We start from the raw sequence: 22,073 nt of genomic DNA on the forward strand, positions 1-22,073 counted from the left end.
TGCTGGAATGAGTTAATCACTCTGGTTCTGCAAAGAAAAATTGTTAGTCTTTAACTTTTTGCAGTGTCAGGAAGCCCATATATTCAGTGGAATTACTTAAGAGAACATAAAAAAGAACTATTTGTAGCACATAAAATTGAGCACATAGTGGTCTTTTTACAACTGGAGCCTGATAGCACAGTGCAGTGTGTCTATCCTAATGCATATGTGTACTGTATATGTTTTTGTTTGAACCTGTGCATAAATACTGATCTCAAACTTCAGAATGAAATAATTTTCACTATTTAGTGTTAGTGACTAGTTTTATTATGCAGGAGCAAGGATGTCAGAATGAGTGTTTCTACTGCAACGCTGTTTGCTTTTGTGTAAGGCAAGTGTTGTCTGAGCCTTTATAGAACTGTAAAGTGCAGTTCAAATGTGAAAAAATGTCAGCTTGTTATAAATGGCAGCAAATGGTGCTGATTATTTTACCTTTGACAAAGTGGAAAATTTAAAGGTTGGTGTGTCCCATTTTATTAATACAATAAAATTTTACAGTGTTGTTCTGGGCTTAGATATATGTTCTTTAGTGTTTATTATCCCTCAGTTACTGTAAAAATTTTTGATTCAAAGTTTGGCATCATTGTTCAGAATGCTAATTCAGGAAATTAATTAACATATGAAAGCAAATGCACATCCATTTGTCTCCATTTCTTTTCTTACGCTAACCAAAACAAAGTTGGTGTTTTCTTGTAATATGCAAGAGTGATGGAACGCAGAGACCATATTTTTTTATCATTTAGCACTAGTTTATAGCTTCCACAGACTTGTCCTAATAATGAAGCTATGAAGGATATGACAAGAATGGTGATATTAAATTTCTCTAGACTAACAGTAAATTTTTCCATTCTGATGTCAAGAATGTAGAGCATCTGGAATCTGCAGTGTGAGTGGTTCAGTACGGGAACACTTTCATCGATTGCTTAGCCATTTATTCTCCTCCTAGGAACAAGCAGTCTTCTACAGAATATAACACTACGAAGGAAGCAATTTTCTAGAACTGGAAAAATCCTTAATGTCCCGTTGTTTCTGATTTAAAAGCTTTCCATTGCTGCTTAGTCTTAAATATTATTACATGTGCAAATTTAGCATACACATTTTAAAATTGGAATTGCCATTATTATATACTCTGTTTTCAGATTGAATAAAGCTAAATGGTAGTAATTAAGCTTAGGAAAAGCTGAAGATACTCTGAAGACAGGAACTGCTTAAGTGTGTTAAAAGAAAAAAATTGAAATTTATCCGTTACCTTTTTAAGCAGGGATAGTGCTGAGTTTTCAGACATAGCTGGATTTCCCTTGAAATTGTTTCCTTAGTCGAAGCTGGCAGAATGTAACAAGCTTTATTCTGCAGCCATTTTATCTTACTTGCTCTTGCAACTCGTCCAAGATTTTCAGAGTGGTTTCTCCATCCATGACAAGCTGTTGTAAATTTTAGTTTTAGATTATATATGTGTATTTAGATTATCTAAATGCATATAGTTTATATGGACTATTTCTGTAGGGAGGGTTATCTAGTGAGTGTTTTTTTAATTCCCTGTGTCACTTTTCTTGGCTGAACTAAATTTCATTTAAAATGTATTGTATGTCCAGTATTAATTTATTATTTTTAAATGTTTTTATTCTTGAATTGGGTAGTCAGAGTTAACTGACTATATAAGCACTTTCAAACACCCCTTTCCCCATTCGACTCTTACAAGTGTTTTATAGTATTATGTGCAATGCCTGTCTCCTTTTATTAATATTTCCATGCTACAGGCTTTTACTTAATTCACAAACAGTAGTAGATACTGTACCTAATTGATATAATGTGAATATTCTTCATATATAGCAACACAGTAATATCTAAAACTAGGAGTGGATCACTCTATTTACCTGGAGTTGACTCCTATTACTGCTGCCTTGTTTCATCTCAAAAGGGCTCTTTTTCCTCCTCTGTTCCAATGGTTTGGGAAGGTCCAGGGTTGATTACACTGTGATCTGTTGTTGCAGTTCTGGGACTGACAGGACTTGCTTCCCCTCTTATAATTGCGAAATAGTCTTACATCTCCATGTTTAAGCTAATTGTTAATTTTTTATGTATGCTCAGGTCGTCTGGGATCTTTGAATAAATGATCTGCTTTTTAAAATCAAAGTAAATGAGTTTTTCTTGTGCAAGTCATGTTTACTTTACTGGATTTTGACACCTGAAGTATTTCGATACTGGAAAATAGCAGTGGGTGTATGACTCCTTTAAAATATGAAAGTTGATTAAATTTAGGCAAACTAGACTGAAAAAAAATTACAAGAACCCGAGTAGAATAGCAATAGTGTATAATAAAAGAATTTACAGTGTTGTCAGCATCAGGCATTAAAAAACACAGGATTTTGGCTTTGGCTTTTCATTAATTTTTTTTAAACAGAACTTCTAGATAGTTTTTTAAAAGCACTTTTTTGTTACTGATTTAAATTGCAGGCATCTTTCTGAAAATGTGTGCAAAATACTTCTTTTAATTGGAGGTCCATGCATGTCTGAGACTGAGAGGGGATCTCATCAATGCTTATAAATATCTAAAGGGCGAGCATCAAGAGGATGGGAACAGACTCTTTTCAGCGGTGCCCACCAACAAGGCAAGGAGCATCGGGGACAAACTGGAACACAGGAAGTTCTATCTCAACATGAAAAACTTCTTTATTTTGTGGGTGCCAGAGCCCTGGAACAGGCCGCCCAGAGAAGCTGTGGAGTCTCCTTCTCTGGAGATATTCATACCTCACCTGGATGCTTTCCTGTCCAGCCTGCTCTAGGTGGACCTGCTTTGGCAGGGGGGTTGGACTAGATGATCTCCAGAGGTCCCTTCCAACCTCTACCGTTCTGTGATATGACTCAAGGAGGTGGAAGGACCAAGAGCACAACTGAGGCTTGGCAGTCATGTGCTTACAATGGTATTATTCAGCTCTGAGGTGCTAAGATATATCTCATTCAGTGGCTTACAGCACGACCATGCGTTTTTAATTTACAAAGCAGTTCATCTAAATATAGGGCATATAGCTATGACCTTTTTAAAATTTAATTTTTGTTTTTAGGAGTAGTTGAAAGTGTTCAGTGTAGCATCAATTCAGTGTTGAGAATCGCTACTTAAAAGATTAAAAAAAAAAATCTGGTTTCAACAGCCTGGCAGTACTAAAGCTGGTGAGAAACTTGCATTGATTTCAGTGGTCCTTGGCTGTGGCTTACAGAACCACCTGAGATGGTAGTTAGTTTTGCAGGAGGTTTGAGGGCGGGCTGAAGCAGTCTCTGCTGTTCAATTCGGATTAATTCTCGTGTATAGTGACACCCTACAGGACCGCAGAGATTTGAGGTACCGCCCAAAGAAAGTCGGATGTTGGAAAGATGGATGTGACAAGTTATCAGATCTGGTAATTTAAACTAGGCCAATGCGTAGTTGCCAATGTTGTGGTTTCAACTTCATTGCTAGGTAACAGCAACTGGACAAATTATTCTGTCCCTGTCCCTATCACAAAAGCACTTTTCTTTTAAAATCCTATTTGCTAGTAAAGTCATGTGCCAGCCACAGTTTTCACTGTTTCTTCACACTGCAATGAATAAGAACAACACACTTTGTGTAACTGAGACACAAATGAAGTGCGACATTTTAGTTGGATGGGTGTGTATGTAGAAGATCCACATACTGTTTTTCTTCATATGTAAAAATCTGAATGTTTCTCTGAAAGTCTTTGATTCTGTGGTATTGGGCATCGTAGAAGGAATGAGGGAAAATGAGACTCTGTCTCTAAAGGTAAACCTTTACAGGTGATAGCACCTTCTGCTGCCCTTACCTTCTGTTTGGAAGGAGGCCACAGCTGAGATCTTTGTCTTCTGCTCTCCCCAACTAAATACCCTCAGTCCTATTTCTGCCTGATTTTCATTTGACTCCTTGATTGAGGTTGTGTTCGTTTTTTAAAATTCCTGCCTACATAGTGCTGAGCTTCAAGAGGAGCCTGAAGAGCAGGAGCATGGTGTTCTCCAGCATGCTGCATGGCGTAGTCCTCAGGTTCTGCTGCTCAGAGAAGGGTGGGATTCTGATTTCCTTCTGGCTGAAAGCTCTACACGCTGGCTTGTAGGGCCAAAGCAGGGCAGCACCACAAACATAGCCCTGGGATTGGACAATTAGAACCTGCTTAATTTTCTCCAATTTCCCCAGGAGAGCTGCACAGATGGGGTGTGTTGCTGTCGAAGCTACCAGCAGTGTGCTGGGGACGTGGATGCCCGTTTCCCTCAAAGGGGTGATTCAGGGCTATATGAATAAGTAAAGCCCACAGACACTTTTGAGCTGGATGTGGAACCCGTAATGAGTGTAAGCACCTGCAGGGTTAGTCAGGCTTGGAGGGCCGGGAGGCAGGGTTTTTCCTCGGGGAGTTCTCTGCATGAAACCCAAGTCTCATTATAGGCAGATTCAGTCTCACCCGGTGTCACTGCTGTAATAGTTAATCCATCAGGAAACATGAACTTCCATTTTATTTTCACTGGGGATTTAATTATCAAAGCTTTGAGGAGCAAGTAACGAGGATAGAATAGTTTTATAGTTGATTATATGTGAAATGTGAGCAGATCCGATGGATCAAGGAGAAGAAAGCTTACTCTGTTACACATTTCTTACTTGAAGGGAGTGGCTGAAGTTAATATTTTCTTTCTTCTGAATGGCACGCGTGAATTGTTCCTGAGCAGTTATGCCCCAGTGTAAGCTTACACTGAGCCCTCTATTTCATTTTCTAACAACCTTGGAGTTATTCTGAGGCAAATGTATTTGCAGTACCAAAAATGACTATGTGCAGAAATATAAGCCTGAGTGTAAATAATTTTTTTCAGTTTTCTAAATGAAAATGTTTTGAAGCATAAATTGCGTGACAAAAATAACCATTTTTTCTGAGTGCTGAAGTTCTAATAGCCGGGGAAGTCGGAGCCAAGAGTCCCATTCAAACCACTGTTCTCTGAGTGTTGGCTCAGTCACTGGCTGTGTCCTGCTAGCCCAGGCTCAGAGGTCGTCTTCTCTCTGCAAGATTGTAGTGGTTTGAGTTGTATTCTCTTTTTGCATTATTTCTGAAGCATAAACAAGAGCAGGTTTAAATACAAGCGAGGTACTAAGAGAAATGAATTTCAGCCACCAAAAATGCTTGGACCACAAAAAGAATGTATCTGGAAGGAACCTTTTTTCCCCCAAATATTTTACTGAAAGGCAGTAAAAAGACAAAAATGTGAAGCAATCACATCTTGAAGGTGCTATATGTAATTTTGAAAGGGATATGTAGTGCCTGGAAAGGTTTTGAAATGATGTTTACTAATAAGTATTCTAAATTATAAGTTTTAGGGAGATAATAAGCAGAATAGCGATAGGTAACCTATTAACATACTACAGTGTTCTTTACCAGTAGAATATCTTGTTAATCTGTCCTTGTGATGAACAGCAGCACTTACTCAGACTAAAAATAATAGCAGGACCGTGTATCTTGGATCCCAAGAGAGTATTGGTGTTTTTGTAGACAGCAGACAGGAGAAAAAAGGCATTTTGTCCTTTTTACCCCAAGTAATCCCACTGGAAAATTAAACATGTGCTATGAATTGATATCGACTCATGCCAGGTTACCTCCCTAAAGAGGGCTGCTGCAAACACTGTTGCTGCATTTCTTGGACAGCAGTTTGATGGCCTGTGTGCATGATGGATATTTTATGCTGTATGCTACTGTGGAACACTGTGCTACTGTCTGCCCTTCGGAGCCCGCTGGGGAGGTGTGCCACAAATAACTGGGAACAGCAATTGCTTTAACCCTACGGAGAATCTCAAATACCTGCAAATTAAAACTTGTTACTGAAGTATTTCTTGTGCGTGTGTGTCTGGGAAAACTCTGTTGGTTTTGATTTTTAAGGTTTAATCCTGCAAAACAGAGAAGTTCCTTTTGTCTTGCTGTGGATTCCTACTGAACACAGGATAAAAAAAAATATTAAGCAATATATTAGCAAGAAATATTTAGAGAAACCACGAACCTTTTTTTTAATGGACCACCCTATCCAGTTTCTGTTCTTTTAAGGAAGTTTTTCCTATTCATGACTCATTTCACTCTTTGGCTAACATCAAGGGAAATGGAATAACGATTAAGTAAAGGAATGTATGTTTTTTTCTGGTTTTGTCCTCTTTTCAAAACCTTTATGAATTTTCTGCATAACCTTGTGTAAATATATATGGATGTAGAAGCCTGACAACTGTGACAAGGTAAAAAGTACACTGCTAATACTTGCTTCTTAGTAATTTTTTTAAAATGTTCCTTTTGGTTCTACAAGTTAATGTTATTCTGAATACTCCAGACTCCCTATTCAGTTAAAATGACATGCTCCAGGCAGCCAATTACACAGAACTGTTAAGTGAAATTAATGAGATCACCCCCAGATTACACTTTGTGTTTTATTTTCATTTTATAGGTCTGTACGAGCTGCTGGCTGCATTGCCAGCCCAGCTGCAGCCACATGTGGACAGCCAGGAAGACCTGACCTTCCTCTGGGATATGTTTGGTGAAAAAAGCCTTCATTCACTGGTGAAGGTAAACCACATTTAAGTCAGATTCTCTTTGAGAAGAGCATATGGAAAAATGTTTTGAGCGCCATCTAGTAAACCAGTGATCAAACTGTTGCTCAGTGAAAACAAAACAGCCTTGTTTTAACTCTGTTTCTGTCAGGGGTGGAAGTTGTTAAATAAGATTCTACCAAAAATACATAGATGATTTCATTTAAGAGTGATGTTTTGGCAGTGTAATGCTAATGCAGCAAACATATGTTGTTTGCCCTTGTTTAGAAAAAAAAGAGTACGAAATAGTAGCAGGAAATCTGAGACTTCTTTATGGTCAACATTCAAGACCTGGAGTTTAGCTTAAATAAATAAATGTTCACAGCAAAAATTAGAAGGAATATATTTTCTGAGGTCAAGTATGGCAACAGTTCAGTAGCCACATTAATTTAAAATAATTTCCTTTAACAAAGTCAACTGAAATTCTAGTAAGCTGTTTCTTTTATTGGCTTGCCTCCATTTAAAATTGTGTTTTGCACATAAATATGTTGGACTAAAGTACAACCTAAAATAAGTTTGGAAGAATACTTGAGTAAAGTGTCCTGCTATGAAAATGATCAGCAACAAGAAATCAAAGCATGCCATGGGAGTATGCAGAGCTACCCTGCTAATGGTAAAATTGCTTATAGCAGAAAAATGGGACCAATCAGCTGGTTAGAAATGTTCCACTCCTACAAAATGGTAAGTATGTCTTCAATCTCCAGTACAGAGCTAATTCAAGCTGCAAGGAAATTCTGAGGTCTCAAACAAGTCAGTAGAGTCACCTTTTTCCATTTCTTGTAGCTATCTGATTCCAGAAAAGGATGTAAAAATGTTGATACCTGGCCAAAATTATTTTCAAATTGGCTGAGAAATTACATATAAAATAAACAGAAGTACTAGCTGGTGGTTGATACACAAAAGGAACAAACAGAGGAGCAGTTCTTGGCAATACTCTCTTGCCTAAAGAATTTCATCAAAATTTCTGAAGTGCGGTGATTTCCAGACTCCATCCTGCTTTGCTGCAGCTGTCTGCTCAGGTGGCTGAGAGGATCACGGAATGGGGAATCACTGGTTTTGTTTCTAATATAGACTGACAGTGGTGTGTATCTAAGCAAAATGTTAGGTCAGCAGCTAAATCAGTTTTCTTTCTGGATTGGGAGTTACAGAAGTCTGGTTTGAAAATGTGTCGATCTGCAAAACATTGACATTTTAATGTTTGCTCTAATTTTCTATTGAGGCAAAACCTAAACCTTTTCAGACTTGTTCATTTGTTCCCTTTTGCCCCTTCCCTCAAAAGATGACGACGGTAGCAACACAGCAGCTAATTTACTCTCCTTGAGTGTACTCTCAGTTTGGAAAAGTTGGCTCTCCTAGTTGCGTGCCCTAGTTACCATGTTGTTTGTTATTGCAGGGAGGATTGGTCTTTCTGATTTTAATAAAAAAGAAGTCATGAGAAAGCTTTCTTGAGGCAGATAGAAAGTTTTGGGGATCAGTGAATGGTCACAGATTACAATTACAGCAATTACAAGAAGAAGACATTGAGGTATTCCAACTATCTCTATTATTTATCGTGTTGCATTTAGGTCCAAGTATTAAATGTAACTCTGACCCTGGGGACAGTTCTTTCAATGTCCTGTTAAGTCTCATGCTACCTTAAAAAAGACTCAATTCTTGAAACTGCATCTTTCATGTTCCCTAGTTGCAGTTCTTTAGTATTCCATACAAATTTAATTCACAAGGTAAAGTTTTTTAACTATAAGAATTTAGATTATTAAGAGCACCTGGTCTGACCTAGTGCATATGCCAGGCTACTGAACATCACCTTTCATTTCTGTGGTGTTCAGTTCCGGAAAGTTGGGCACAAAGATCTAGAAGTTTATCTAGTTCATCTCCCTGCCCCAAGATGGTCTTAACTGTATTTGAAACTCATAGTGTTTGTTTGACCTTTAACACGTTTTTTAGAAGAATTATTCATTATCCTATCAAGTTTCGGAGAAGGCAGTCCATAGCCTTTTTGGAAAAGAGCTGTGAAAGCAGAAGAATGAACTCCATCTGCCATAATTTTTCCCTGTTACAAGGCTTCTAAAGTGCCAAATCTTTCTTTCTGGGTTTTGGTGTCTTATTTGAAAGACTGTTTTTCCTAGCAATAACTTTTTAAAGTCAACTGTACTTGCAAAGACAAATGTTTTTAATTCCTCAGGCAGAGAATGATGACAGATATTTTGTAATAAAAAAAGAAAAAAAAAAAAAAGAAAAGAAAAAAGCACTAGCTTAGAGCCAAGGATGTTGCGAACCTGGTATGTGTCACTTTTGGAAGAAAATGAGCATAGGTATAGTATTAAGTATTAAGATAGATACACTGCTTAATAAAAATTTCTAAGCGGATCTTCTTACCTTACTGTTTAGTAATTTCAAATATTAGAAAAGAGCTTTTTTTCTAAGTTATAAAACGGATTAAATGCTCCAAATTGCTTGAAAGGTTTAACTATAAAATGAACTCCTTACTTTTTCTACAGATATTCTAAGTTTTATGGGTATTTAATTATTTTAATTATCATAGTTTTTTCTGTATGGTTGGATACTACGGCATATGGTTTGCTATTCTGGCTCTCTTAAAATTGAAAAAAAAAAAAAAAAAAAAAAAAAAAAGCCCCAAACCTTGTCTTAGAGTTCTCTTCATTCAGTATTATTGGACAGAAATCTCTTTGTGAACTTGGATCAGCCTGAGCTGTTCTAAGAAGTCAGAAATGGAAAAGTTGTATTAGATCATCCAGTCCATTTCCCTGCAAATACTGGATTGTTCCCTACAGTACATTCCTATTGTAGTAAGTAAAACCATCAAAAACTGATGCAACTGTTCTTGCTGTCCCTTTTCTCAATAAAGGAATCTGTTGATTAGATTTCAGTTTGCAAAGTATAGAGAAGAGGGAACCCGCAACCGTTGTTGACAGTTTGGAAGAGAAAACTGGCTCTGGAGAGTTGAATGTTTAAAATTTGTCTCTGCTTCCCTCAATTTGTTACTTCCCTGTGTTATTACACGACTCTCTTAAGTTCTACCAAAAATCTTCAGCTATCTCATTACTTTTTATATAGTAGAGATCCCAGTATTCTGTAGAGATTTATAGGGAAGAAACATGAAGAGATGATCCTTCAGGGTAATTATAGGCACTAATGTAGCTGAAACATGAAATAGTACACATGTGCTCTGCTTGAATTTTTTTTTAGAGGAACAGGAGGGATAAATAAAGATCTGTTCTAACTACTCTTTTAGCTTATTTTTAGAGGAGCTGCAAGAATTTCCATGTGTGTTTTCTTGCTGTTACCATGCTGGAGACTTTTACTGTTTGTCTGTTTAGCTCCAGGATGAAGCTTTTACTTGCACTGTCACCTTCGACATTTCTGGTTGTGGATGTAATCCTCAAGAATTGACTCAGCTTATCTGTTGGGCTGCGACCGAAGTATTTCTTAACCAGTTGCAGTTTACTGATTGATTTTGGCGAGCTCAGGGCATGCACAGTCCTTTAGCCAGTCCTGTACTTTGCATTAAGAAGCAGCCACAGCAAGTGGTGTTGCAGTTCTCTTGATAGAGAAAAGTTTGTGCATCCAAAAAGTAGTATGTGGCACTGGAAAAGAAAATAATTACTGAAGAAGTAAGGAATATTTGATGAATCTAGTCTGATTTTATTATAACTGCATCATATTTTGGTAGTTGGCCCTGTAAAACGTTAATTTGTGCTAATTTTCTATTTGTTTCACCTGGGTATAATTTTGCTTGAAGTTCTGAGAAATTATTTTGTATTTGCTAATTTTTCTCCATGTCAGTGGCTAGCAGCTTTTTCTAAGTAGTCTCATGTCCAAAAATAAAATAGTTGAGTGTATCCTGATGTAATTCCTTTGGCATGGAAGTTGAAGCAAATTATACATAGCCCAAATTTTACAATCGTTGTGGTAGAGAAGTATTGGAAATTTTCAGTGTGAAGGCTCAGGTCTTGCAATATGTAAATGTAGATGCTTTCAGCTTACTCCGGTTTCTTAGATGGTAATGAGAAAAATAAAGATAGAATTTACAAAAAATGAGCTGACTTAGGGCAAAGCAAAAGGGATTGATTTGACACATGCTTACAGTGATAAAATCAGCAATCTTCAGGTGATGTGCTGAATCTGCAGTCTGGACTGACACAAGCCTACTTCATATATATATATATATATACACATTCTTAGTTTTGACCCAGAGCTTCACGCACAAACACCGTGAACAAAGCTGTTAATCTGCAGGATGAACGACTTTGCATCTACAGTGCAGAATCAAAGAGTCTCAGTAAGGTTTCATGGACCGGTCTGTGTTAGAGGGTAACTCGTAACTGTCCAGCCTTTCACCTGGGAAGAGCTATGCAGATTGTTCTTGTGCTCATGGAGGGGCCGTATGGGGTAGATTCCCCTCCCCATGATGGATCAGACATGTGTAACCAACATCCACATACATTCTGCACGGATCATGTGCATTCACCTCCTGGTCATGCATCCAGATGGTGAATGCTCCTGCCTGGGCACTGTGCTCAAGCATCCACACATGTGGATCTTCTTCCCAAAAGAATGTACAGGAGACAGAGTTCAGATTATACGAGTTGTTCTGATGAGTCATATGTGACAACTAATTGTTCTGAACCTTTAATGGTGATGACCTATAGACTGAGGGAATGGTATCTGCGTCTATGTCAAAGGAGAGGGAGGGTGGCTGCTGTGGTTTGGGCTGGGTTGGCCCATGACAAGACAACAGATGCTCTCCCTCACCTCTCGCTCCAAGGAGACGAAGAAGAGAGATAAAGGGAATTGTGAGTTTAGAAAAAAACTAAACTACTTTAATGAAATATTAATAATAACATTCAAAGAAATAATGAAATAGGTACAATGTACATAAATATATACAAAACTATGTCAAGCTCCCAGGCAGTTGTCATCAGCAGGGAATGTTCTAGACTGGGAAAGTTCCAGACCCCACTCAGCGACAGATGGGACGTGGATTCTGGAACACACCGATTGCATCAAAGGCAGGTGAACGGCCAGGGTCTGCCTCAAAGGTTGGCCATCGAAGGAGGAGAGGCATTGGGGAGAGCTGACCCTTTGGTCCCTCAGCTTTTATACTGGGCGTGGCAGAGGGGATGGAACACCCTATTGGTCAGTTTGGGTCACCTGACCTGCCCACTCCACCCCCTGTGAGGTGAGCAGCCCAGGTGCCACAGCAGTGAGTATGAGCACGAGCTGCTCTCTCTGACCAGCGAGTTGGCTCTGCTCCTTCAGAACCAGGGCAGTGGTGGCGGCTGAGGAGAACATATGAGACAGGGTAAGACCTGAGCACGGCACACGTTATATGGAATAAAGGGTGGGGATTGTGCTGAAATGGAGTTGGCTTTCTTTGTGCCAGCCCAATGGTGTTGATGTTGACTGCTTCCATGTTTCAAGTTTTGAAGCTACTGTTGACATTTTTTTTTCCAAACATAAAGATGTTAGTTACTTTGTTCTTCATGTATGCTTTCTCTGGAGCTACTGCTTACACAGTCTTCATAATTTATTGTTGGAACTGTCTGTTTCTGCAGTCATGAGAACTCTTTTTTTTTCTGTTAACTGCTACGTTACACAGAAGACAGAGAGGACAGGGTGTGTTTTTAAGGAGATTTTGGTGGCTTGTATGTTGACACCTGTTAAAAGAATGGTGAGAAGGGTTCCTGATTTCAGGACAGGCAAAACCAGCTCCCTCAGAAGGAGCTCAGAGGAGCTGTGTTACCCAAGAGTGGCAAGCCTGGAAAATGCACTCAAAGAGGAAGAGTGGGTCAGTAAGTGGGATTGGGCATTGGTGGACCATAGGTGGCACCTAACCTCAAATCAAACCGAGCGAGTGAGTTGTGGCTTCAGGAGAAAGCATTGTAGAGTTGGAGAGACGCACAGACCACCTTGGAGTGGGTGGAGTTATTGAAACTGATAGTTCATTCACTGAGAAATTGCTTTGATACTTGAGGTCCTTAAGGTTCTCTACTGCTGGGTTCTCAACCATATTTATTTTTAAAAAGCTGTGCCTTCCTGGTAAATGGAACGGATTGCAGTTCTGTAAATTCATGTGGAGGTCTGAAGTGCTGTTTGCTTTGGAGATGGGAAAAAAATGAAGGAAAAGGCGGTGTGAGTTAGCATTTACCACCTGGTCATCTGGAGGAGGAGGTTTGAGTGTGGTTGTTGGCAGCTGGTAACAATTCATGGCCAATGAAAAATAATTGTTCTTCATGCTCTAGAGGAGAATTGGGCAAGGTTGCTTCTTATGTTATAGTTTATGTCTTTCAGTCAGAGAAGGCATGCAAAACCTACTGATGGCAAGAGGAAAGTGATCACTCCTGCCATGCAGACTGTCCAAACAATGCACAGATGTGGTCCCTTGTGCTGGTTTGAAAACTTTTACTATTTCTGGCAAAGGGAGAAGGAATTTTCTGTAGTTGAATTCATTAATACTGAGGTGCTAGATAACAGGTGGTGGTTGTCATTCTTTAAGTCCAGATCATCATAGATCTAGGAAATCTTAATTTTCATAAGGATGTCCTTGCTGAAACAGGCACGTGGTGCAGTCATGCCTCAAATCCTTTTGGCAAAACACAATGATACGCAACGTTTTCAGCCCTAGAGAACTATCTAGCAATATGGACAAAACTAGGATACTGAATCTGCAAAGAAATATGAAAGCTGTGTGGAGAAAATTTAAGGCTTTCTCTTTCTTTTTCTCATTGTCTAAAGAGGAATCTTGATCTGCAGTTAATTATTGAAGCTTCCTGCTTGGGTTGTGTGTACAGAATGCATATGGAGTATGGAGGAGTGCTAGAATTTCAGTACTTTTCTCATCCAGAATATTTGTAAGTAGTGGTCTAATTCATATACTGAAATATAAGCTAGCCACATGCTTTCTGCTTACCTAAGGATGAAAATTATTGAAGAAATAATACTCTGTAAAAAAGCATCTTGATGACTGACAATAGTTTGCATTTATATTTGGAGTAATTATCACTGAAGCAATGAGTCGTTTTGCTTCCAACAAAATTATTGCATTCAAAAAAAGTGTAATGCAAGGTGTTATTCCTTATGAAATGCCACATAAATTTAAAGTGTTACTTTTGAAGCCAAGTGATTTTTTTGAGACTTGCTCAGTAGCCAGCGACTGAAATCTGCAAGTAAAGAGATCGTTCTTAGCTGGAGGCAGTCAGCTGCCTTTAAACTTAATTTCCATGGGAACAGTGATCAGATTAATCAAAATAAGGTAATTGAAGTTTTATAGAAAATACTACAGGATCTTTACTTCTTTCAGGTTGATATTGTTTCCATGGAAAGATTAGGGAAAGGGTAACTACCAGCTAGGCATTGAGCAAAGGCTTGCTTCTCTTGTTGAGATTGGGGGGGTTCTGGTAAATATTTGTGTCTTGAACCCTTTGACTTGTTTGTGCTCTTGATGTATCAAAATGCAGCATGTCAGGTAATGACTGTGTAAGAATAAGCAAAATAAAAGTAGACTCTTGTTTGAAATCATAGCTAAAGCCCCCAACTTTCCACGTATTGTAACATGTAACAGGTTTACTGTTTCTTCTCTGAGTAAAAACGAAATTGTTTTGCCATGTATGTTCACACATACATACCTGTGTTTATTTGTGCCTTTAACAAAATGAAAAAATCCACCTCCAACTTACGGAAAAAGTAGTCAGGCATAGCTTTGGAGAATGCAACCTTGTTTGTAAGAAAATGCACATTAAGGCAGTGCCAAATGCACAGGTTAATGTAGTTGTGGTGAAACATAGATCCTGTGTGATGGTTCAAATAAAAGTGTTTGTTATAATTGCAGCTAATAGATAGTTTACTAGGAGACAGACAGCAAGTGGACATAAATAATGGTTTTGTCCGAAGTCTATTGCATGGATTCTCCTGTGGTAAATACTTTTGTGTATTTCTTTCATATGTTTTTATTTGGTACTTTTTGGTAGAAGTTTAACTGGCTATCTAGTGCTGACTTCTTTGTCAGAAGTTTGGACATTTAGTGTCTCCAGCACCTTGTAGTTTCTACATCAGAGTTGCTGATGTGTTTAGTAATACACACTTAACAACTTTTCATCTAGATTTTTTATAGGGAAGCCCAGTTCCTATTGTCAACTCCTCCTTTCAGCCCATTTTGTTAAAAATAAGAAGAAAACAATTCAAAGATCAGTTTCTAAAGTATCAATTAAATTGTCTTGTTGACAGTTTAGTCTCATAAAAACTGTACAAGTTGGGTTGATATCAGAAGTCCCTGCAGGTATGATGTACCAACAAACTTTTGAAATGAAAAATAAAGCAGATAAGCTTATTGAATCAGAGGTGTGAAGTGTTGTTCTATGACTATTACTTGAAACTTGTGAACAAATCAGTGCTTTGGAATGTGAAAAACTTTGGTTTAGGTTAAAATCCAGACAGAGGCATTTTTTTGGATCAGTGGTAATTGATTTAAAGTTTCTGCCTGGGAAACCTCCAAAGAGCTTCCAGCCAAAATGAACTGGACATAAAAGAAGTAAATCAATCCTTCTAAGACAAATAGTCTGTAATTTCATTGTTACCGAGGGGGCAATGTACCAGCCTGGTGACAAAACTGGTGCAGCAATTTGAAGAGAAGTTTTAGAACCCAAATCTGTGCTCAAACCCAGATTTTTCTTGTCTTACGAAGCTTTTACAGTATTTATTTAACCACAGTGATACATTTTTTTGTCTGTGATACTGAGGCCAATGAAAGGTCTCATAAGCTGTTCAGTAATAGTAGTCTGATAAATCCAAGACATCCAAGGATAATGTCATTTTAAACTGTTTTTCTACAGTGTTCTTTTCCCTTGGACCAGAAATTCTGTGGCAGAACATGTGAAGGAGTGTTTAAAACAACTTTTCTTGTTACTGTGTTGGACTATTCCTTTTAAGAACAGAAAGTCATAAGTAGCCAAACAAGCCTCTGCAGTGCAAAAGCATTGTAAGAGTTAAGAAGGATGAGATGGGATAATTATAAAATCTTTCCGAAGCATGGAAAGTAATACAATAAGATATAGTAAAAATCTTAAAAATAAGATGTAGTCAAAATGTCTGCCTGTGTTTCCTACCAACAGGTTTTGTTACTGTTTACATTAAATTGCTGTCTTTTTTGGAAATCTTGGTTATATCTATTCTCTTGCTAATCCTCGCGAAGTTAATTTGTAGTGTTCAGTGATATGTGTAATATTACACACATCCTCTCTGCTCCTTTGTTGAAAGTTGGGAGCTCCAGCATGTAAATGCTAAACACGCTGGTGCTGCCCATGGGGTGCAGAGTCACTGCAGAGTAACCAAGAATGTGCTGAAGAAGTAAGATTTAAAAACATGGAACACATAAGGCTTAACTTGTCTGTGCAAAACAAGGATGAGTAATTTACAACGGGCAATTGCTAGAACTTGATTATGCCTTCAATGCAATAGCAAAACCTATTTGTACAGAGTCACTTTGGCGTAGGATCTTCAGTTTCCGTGCTACAGAGAGAAGGGTTTCATGCTTTTTTGCTCCAGCTGAATCACTCTAATGTACCTGCGGTGAAAAAAATCTTTGCTGTTGCTGTCGTGACAATTTTAAAAACACTGAATTGTGTAAAGTTAGAGCTGTCTTTGATTTGTTTTCAAAAAACACCGGTGCTACAGTGGGCCATTTAAAGTTGCACATGTGTACGTTATGGTCATGTATTTTGCCGCTGTCTTCCCTTCGCATTCATTTTTCTTTCTAAGACACAGGTTTCCCCTCAGTGTGCTCTCCTATGCATGTCCACAGTCTTCTTCCATTTCTCATCTACTAAATAAGGATTGGATGAATTCCTTGTCTCTTAGGGAAATTAAGACAGTACGTGTATAAAGATGAAATATTTGTATGCCGTGTTAATGTGGCCACATAAATTCTGAGGGAAAACTTTATCACTCTCATCTAGTCTTCATGTATTTGCAGTTAGGCTATTTCATTACATGCAAACTAGTTAAAGGTATTTAATCTTTGATGCTCCGTCAGTGCTGGAGTTAGAAGGGGTTGTGGGAGTTGCTGAGTGTAGCTGACCCCAGGACCTAAAGACTCCAGCTGGCCAGAAAGGCTACCGCAGGCAGAGCGGTGCCTTTACCCATCTACACACCACCCGCACTCATATAAACAAAAAAGCAGACCCATTTCTCCTCTCCAGCTGATCAGGACTGAAGTTGGCCACACTCTGGATTTTCAGGCAGGACCACATTTACAGATTCCTCAAATACCAGCACGGGCTCTAAGCCCAACTAAAGTATGTATGTATGGGATAGCGTCAGTACTGCTTTACATTTAGTATGGATATCGTCTTCATAAAGTATCTTGAATTTTAATGTGCTTAACAGATTGGGTTTCATGGAAAAGAGCAATTTTTTGTTGAGATTTAGTGATTAAATAATCCAGTAATAACACTACAGACATACACAGCTTTAATCAGGATCAAACCATAAATCAGGGTACAATTTTGAATTTCCAAGTTTCAATCATTCTAGGAAAAAAAGTAACCCATGATTGTAATCTTGTTAATTGTCATCTGAAATACTAAGCTGGTCATGTTGAAGTTTGGTATGTCATTAAAGACAAGCTACAAATGATACCATAGAACATGCCAAGCAACAAAATGTTTGAAGTTGTGTGCCTATGCTCTTTTGTCTTGAAACATCCAATATCTAACTAATTCTAACTAATAATCTGACCAAGATTTATTATTGTGTTCTCCCAAAGGAGAAGCAGTATTTTCCTCTTGTTGCATATCAGGTAACCACTGAGTAAGACCTAGGGATCGATCACATCTTTTGTCCTGCTTCTGCTCTCTCTCTGTGTTTTCTGAATAGGTTTACTGATCTTTCAGATGGTTAGAACTGGATTATTTTCTATTTATTTTTTGACTGCTAAATTAATTTTTAATGTACGAGAGAACTTAAATTCTCCTTGTGTTATGTGCGTTTTATTTTTTCTGTTAACACTTTCATAGCCATTCTGTCATGGCTTCTCTGTGGCAATATTATGCTGGTTTTTACTTATTTAATCTTTTCCACTGATTTTCCAACCCCTTAAGAATGTAGGTAGGAGTGACTTCTCATATAGCAAGGCTTATCATGTGAACATGGATGTGGTTAGAGAGTACTTCAGTGTATTTCATTTGAGCTGGTGGAGCTCAGCTGAGTTAAATTAGATCAATATTTGTAATTTCTTGTTCTATCGAGTGTAAATTGACATTTTTGCATGACAAAAGGAAATGTGTTGCCTTTTTTTTTTTTGGTTAATGTTAAAACTCATCTAAGGCATAAAAATGTAATTACCTGGTTAATTATACTTCTTCCTGATATTATTTAATTTTTTGCTTATTTCTAGTGTTGTATATAAAAATTTTTATGTAAATCAGGCTATGTCATGCTGGCTAATGCTTTGGTTGCATCCCACTGGAAAAAAGGGAGCTGGGACTAGGGGGCTGTTCCTGGTTGGAAACTCTCAGGAAATCTCTTGGCATCCCAGTAGTTGATACTTCTCTGTCGCTGGTCTGTATTTTCATAGATCCTTATTTCTCAAAGAATAAGATTTATCTCTGTATTCTTTTTTATAATCAAAACAGTGTCCATACAGCTCCCTTATCTTTGTTACGATTGTCTCCTCTGTCATTATGCAATTTCTGCTGCTTTCTACCAGATTTCCAAAGTACGGCATGGCTGTAATTTTGTACACCTGTACAAATACATTTGTGTTACTCCTTCCAATATAAAATGAAATTAATATCTTTGCTTTGATTTGAAGCTTCCTGTAAAATGGGTTTCCATGTTTGGATGATTTAGTGCAAAAGCCTGAAGTGCAGTGGACTGAAAAGGTAGGGGGAAATGGCATTAAATCTCTCCTAAATTACTGCATTTTTTCCCCAATATTTTGTCATTATTTTTCCTACTCCTTTTTATCCTACAACACACATTCCCCTTCAGCATTGATGTTTCTCTCTCCTCTGCAGGGAAGGTTGAGAATTAGTTGTATCAATTAACACTGCTACAGTTATCTGGTTTTACGTATTTGGGATATTTTGCTCCTATTTTTAAAATTTTAAAAATTTATTTTTAAAATTAAAATTGTAACTATAAATCTTGGGGTTTGGTATGAATTAATTTATTAGAATTTCTTTCATTTAGTTTGAATTGTAGCCTGGCCCCTGGGTGCACTGCGCAGGCCTCGGCGTCTTCTGTTCTTACTCTTTGTGACCTCTGAAGTACTCACTGCAAGTTTCTGCTGCTGGCTTTTATTGATCTTTATTTTTCCCCCATATCTACATATTTTCTCCACATTTTTCTATTTTTTTTTCCAGAATTTTCACCTAATTTTATTCCCAGAAACAAAAAAAACCTTGACTTTCAAGTCGTGCCAAATGTAGTAGGGAAGAACAGAAGATCACCCTTTACTGACCACCTTAAAATGCTTTTTAATTTTGCTATGTATTTTTTAAGATTTCACAATGTTGTATTTTCATGTGCTAGGATATCACCAGAGATGTGTTTGTCCCTCGTTGTCCAAGTTCCACTTGTTTTTTTTGTGATCTGTTTGGAAAGTTGTGCTGTGTCAGTCACCTTTTTTAGAAACAAGGGAAGACCCAAATGCAAATCATGTCCTCATCAGCCTTTTTTTGCTTTCATGACCATGGCTTCTTTAAAGAGCATTTAAGCAAATGCTTAATTTTATGCTTGCAACTTGTCCTATTGCTCTTAAGCACTTACTTAAGTTTAGTGATTAATTGTTTTCTGTTTTGTTTTGCTTTGTTTTTTAAGCTGGACTGTGAACAGGCGGAGGGGGAGATTTTGCGGTTGCATTTAAGCACCCTCATGTGCTGCTGCTTTTTCTTTGTAAATCTTTCTTGCACATGGTTGATGTGTGGAGAGTCTGCTACTGTTTGCTTTTGCATTCAAAATTCTTCAGTGTTATTAATTTGCATGACTAAAGGCCCCACAATTTTTAATGTAAAACTGACTAAAATCAATTTGTAGATCTCGTATTTGAGAAATGGGATGAATGAGCACGGTTAGCTCTTAGGATATGTGTTTAGTGTAGGTAACCTCCCTTTAATTACTTTGAAAATTTCAGAAGTATTTAATCTGTCATTTTTTAGCATTTTGGGTTGAGATCCAGTGTTTGTGACACTTTGGTCTGTTTTTATCAAAAGTTGTGTTTGCAGTAAAATTCTGCTCTGATGACAGAAAACTTAAAGCGTTTTTTTTTTCATTGTTCACATGCTTCAGAGTAGCTTGTTTTGGAGTGGTGGATTTTTCTTGAGGTGTGTGACAGGGGAGCAGAAGAGTTAAAACAGAAAATAGTAATTAAATTGTAATTGTGTTTTGCATGTGTATGAATGCCTAAAAGGTTGGGTTTCTTTCTTCCTATCAATAAATTTTCATGTGTATGTACATGCAGCTTTCGGTATCAGTATATTTCTTAAAATGTAATTTATAGTGGAATAACATAATGTTATGAATTAAAATGAGAGTATTTTGGGGGTTGTTTGGGGTTTGTTTTTACATCTGAATTTTATAAATTACTTGACCTGTGCTGTATCATGGCACGTTACACAGGACGTAGAAAAGCCTGAACAGTAAGCTACATATTTCTCATATCGCAGAAATTGTACTGACCCCACTAGATGGTGCTAATTGATAAATGTATGTCTGTGTGTGTATATATATATATTTAATTTTAACTCAAAGGATAGATGCCCCTGTCTGTGATTAAAGTTTGGGGGTTGAATGGGTTAATTCCGCATTGTTGAGCGGTGTAGAAACAATCCCTTCACTATTATTAGGAGCTCAGGAAACCTGAATTGGATTGGATCTTGGACTAACTCGCATCGAGTAGAGATTGTAAGAATGGTGTTTACTGAACTGAGCAGGAATAAACCAAACTCTTCATGATTTAAATTTAGCCGGCTCTGCCTGAATAGCGAAAGTAAAAAAGTCTATGCCAAGGTTTCTCAGTCTGTATGCAGTGAATCCTAGTTTTTTATCTGTTTTCTTTAATTAATGTTTAATTGGTATTTCTGTATAATCTTAGTTATGTAGAGAATGGAGCTTCGTTTAAAAAAAAAAAACAACAAAAACTGTCTGACAACCAGAAGAGCTGTTTAAGCCTTCGTTCATGTTAGAATCTGTTTACTTGGTGGGCAGGGTTAAGAAAGGTCTTTCCTTTGGATTTATATTTTTAATAGAACAGTGGAAATCACTTGCTTTTGGAAAAATGTCTGGAAATTAGGTTGTGTATAATGATGTAAAAGTAAAAACCTCGATTCAAATTTGTGATGAGTGTTTAGAAACAGTAGTATCAGGAGAAATGGAGCTTACAAAGCGAATTGTTTACAAGTAAAACATAATTGTGGGTAAATGAGAACTTTCAATGTTTAGATAAGTTTTTGTGTTTTCTGAAGGAAAGGAGAAGGCGTTAATTGAGAGAAGTATTAAATCTAGGAATGTATTTGTTTTGTTTCTAGCATCGAAATGGAATCTGCAGTTTAGCCTTCAAGGAAGGCTGTTAGCAGTGAGCTGGAGACTACCTGCTCTCGCCGTGCAGCGCTTCTTTCCGTGCATAGCATGGAAACACGTCTGTTTCCAAAGCCATCTCTCATCTTTCAGTTCTGTCTCACTTTAAAGCTGCTTCTTCAGCTTTATTTATGTGGCAAAGCAGGACTGGACAGTTGTTCATTTAAAATATGTCCTAATAGCTTCTTCATTTGTAAAAGTGTTCTTTTAATTTTTTTTTTTTTTAAGTGCTATCTCTGTATTCTTAGCAAGTTACCTCTTCAGTCCCCTAATTTGGACTCTGGGAATATTTTAATCTGAATGGGTATTAGTAATGGCATGGAAGGTATTGTAATACAGCTATCTCTGTATTCTTAGCAAGTTACCTCTTCAGTCCCCTAATTTGGACTCTGGGAATATTTTAATCTGAATGGGTATTAGTAATGGCATGGAAGGTATTGTAAATTTATGTTCAAATTCACTTTATGGCTCTTTCTTTGCTAATCAATGTACCAGCATAAAGCAGTGGGAAATAATGGAATATTAGGGTTGTGGGGTTTTTTAATTGCTGAATTAGATAATCAAACTTAATTGCAAGTCATGAAATGTTTAGGATTGCAGCTTTCCTAGATGTCTCTCAGCAATAAGGTGACAGTGCTGGTATATTTTGTGCTTAGATGCACTTCAGATAATATTAGCTTCCAAAACCCAATCGGTCAGCTGTTGACACTATCTTAGTTCTTTACATTCTAGCTGCATCCAGTCTGTTTCTTTCATTTTCTGGTTCATGTTTATAGTATAAATATTTTTATTTCTTTTAGATAATTTTTTTCCTTTGAAATATTCAAATCAGATATTCAGGAGCAAGAAT

At 37.5% G+C, this 22,073-nt stretch overlaps 1 protein-coding gene across 1 annotated transcript in view; it reads left to right on the forward strand.

Annotated features, from left to right (window-relative positions):
• Positions 1–22,073, forward strand: part of MPP7 (membrane protein, palmitoylated 7) — a 109,279-nt gene that overhangs the window by 8,731 nt on the left and 78,475 nt on the right. Inside the window, exon 2 of the mRNA XM_014944874.1 lies at positions 6,490–6,608. Coding sequence (XP_014800360.1) covers positions 6,490–6,608 — 119 coding nt within the window. The remainder of the gene's footprint in view (positions 1–6,489; positions 6,609–22,073) is intronic.

The sequence above is a fragment of the Calidris pugnax genome, unplaced genomic scaffold (genome assembly GCF_001431845.1).
Source record: "Calidris pugnax isolate Ruff unplaced genomic scaffold, ASM143184v1 scaffold54, whole genome shotgun sequence".
Lineage (NCBI taxonomy): Eukaryota > Metazoa > Chordata > Aves > Charadriiformes > Scolopacidae > Calidris > Calidris pugnax.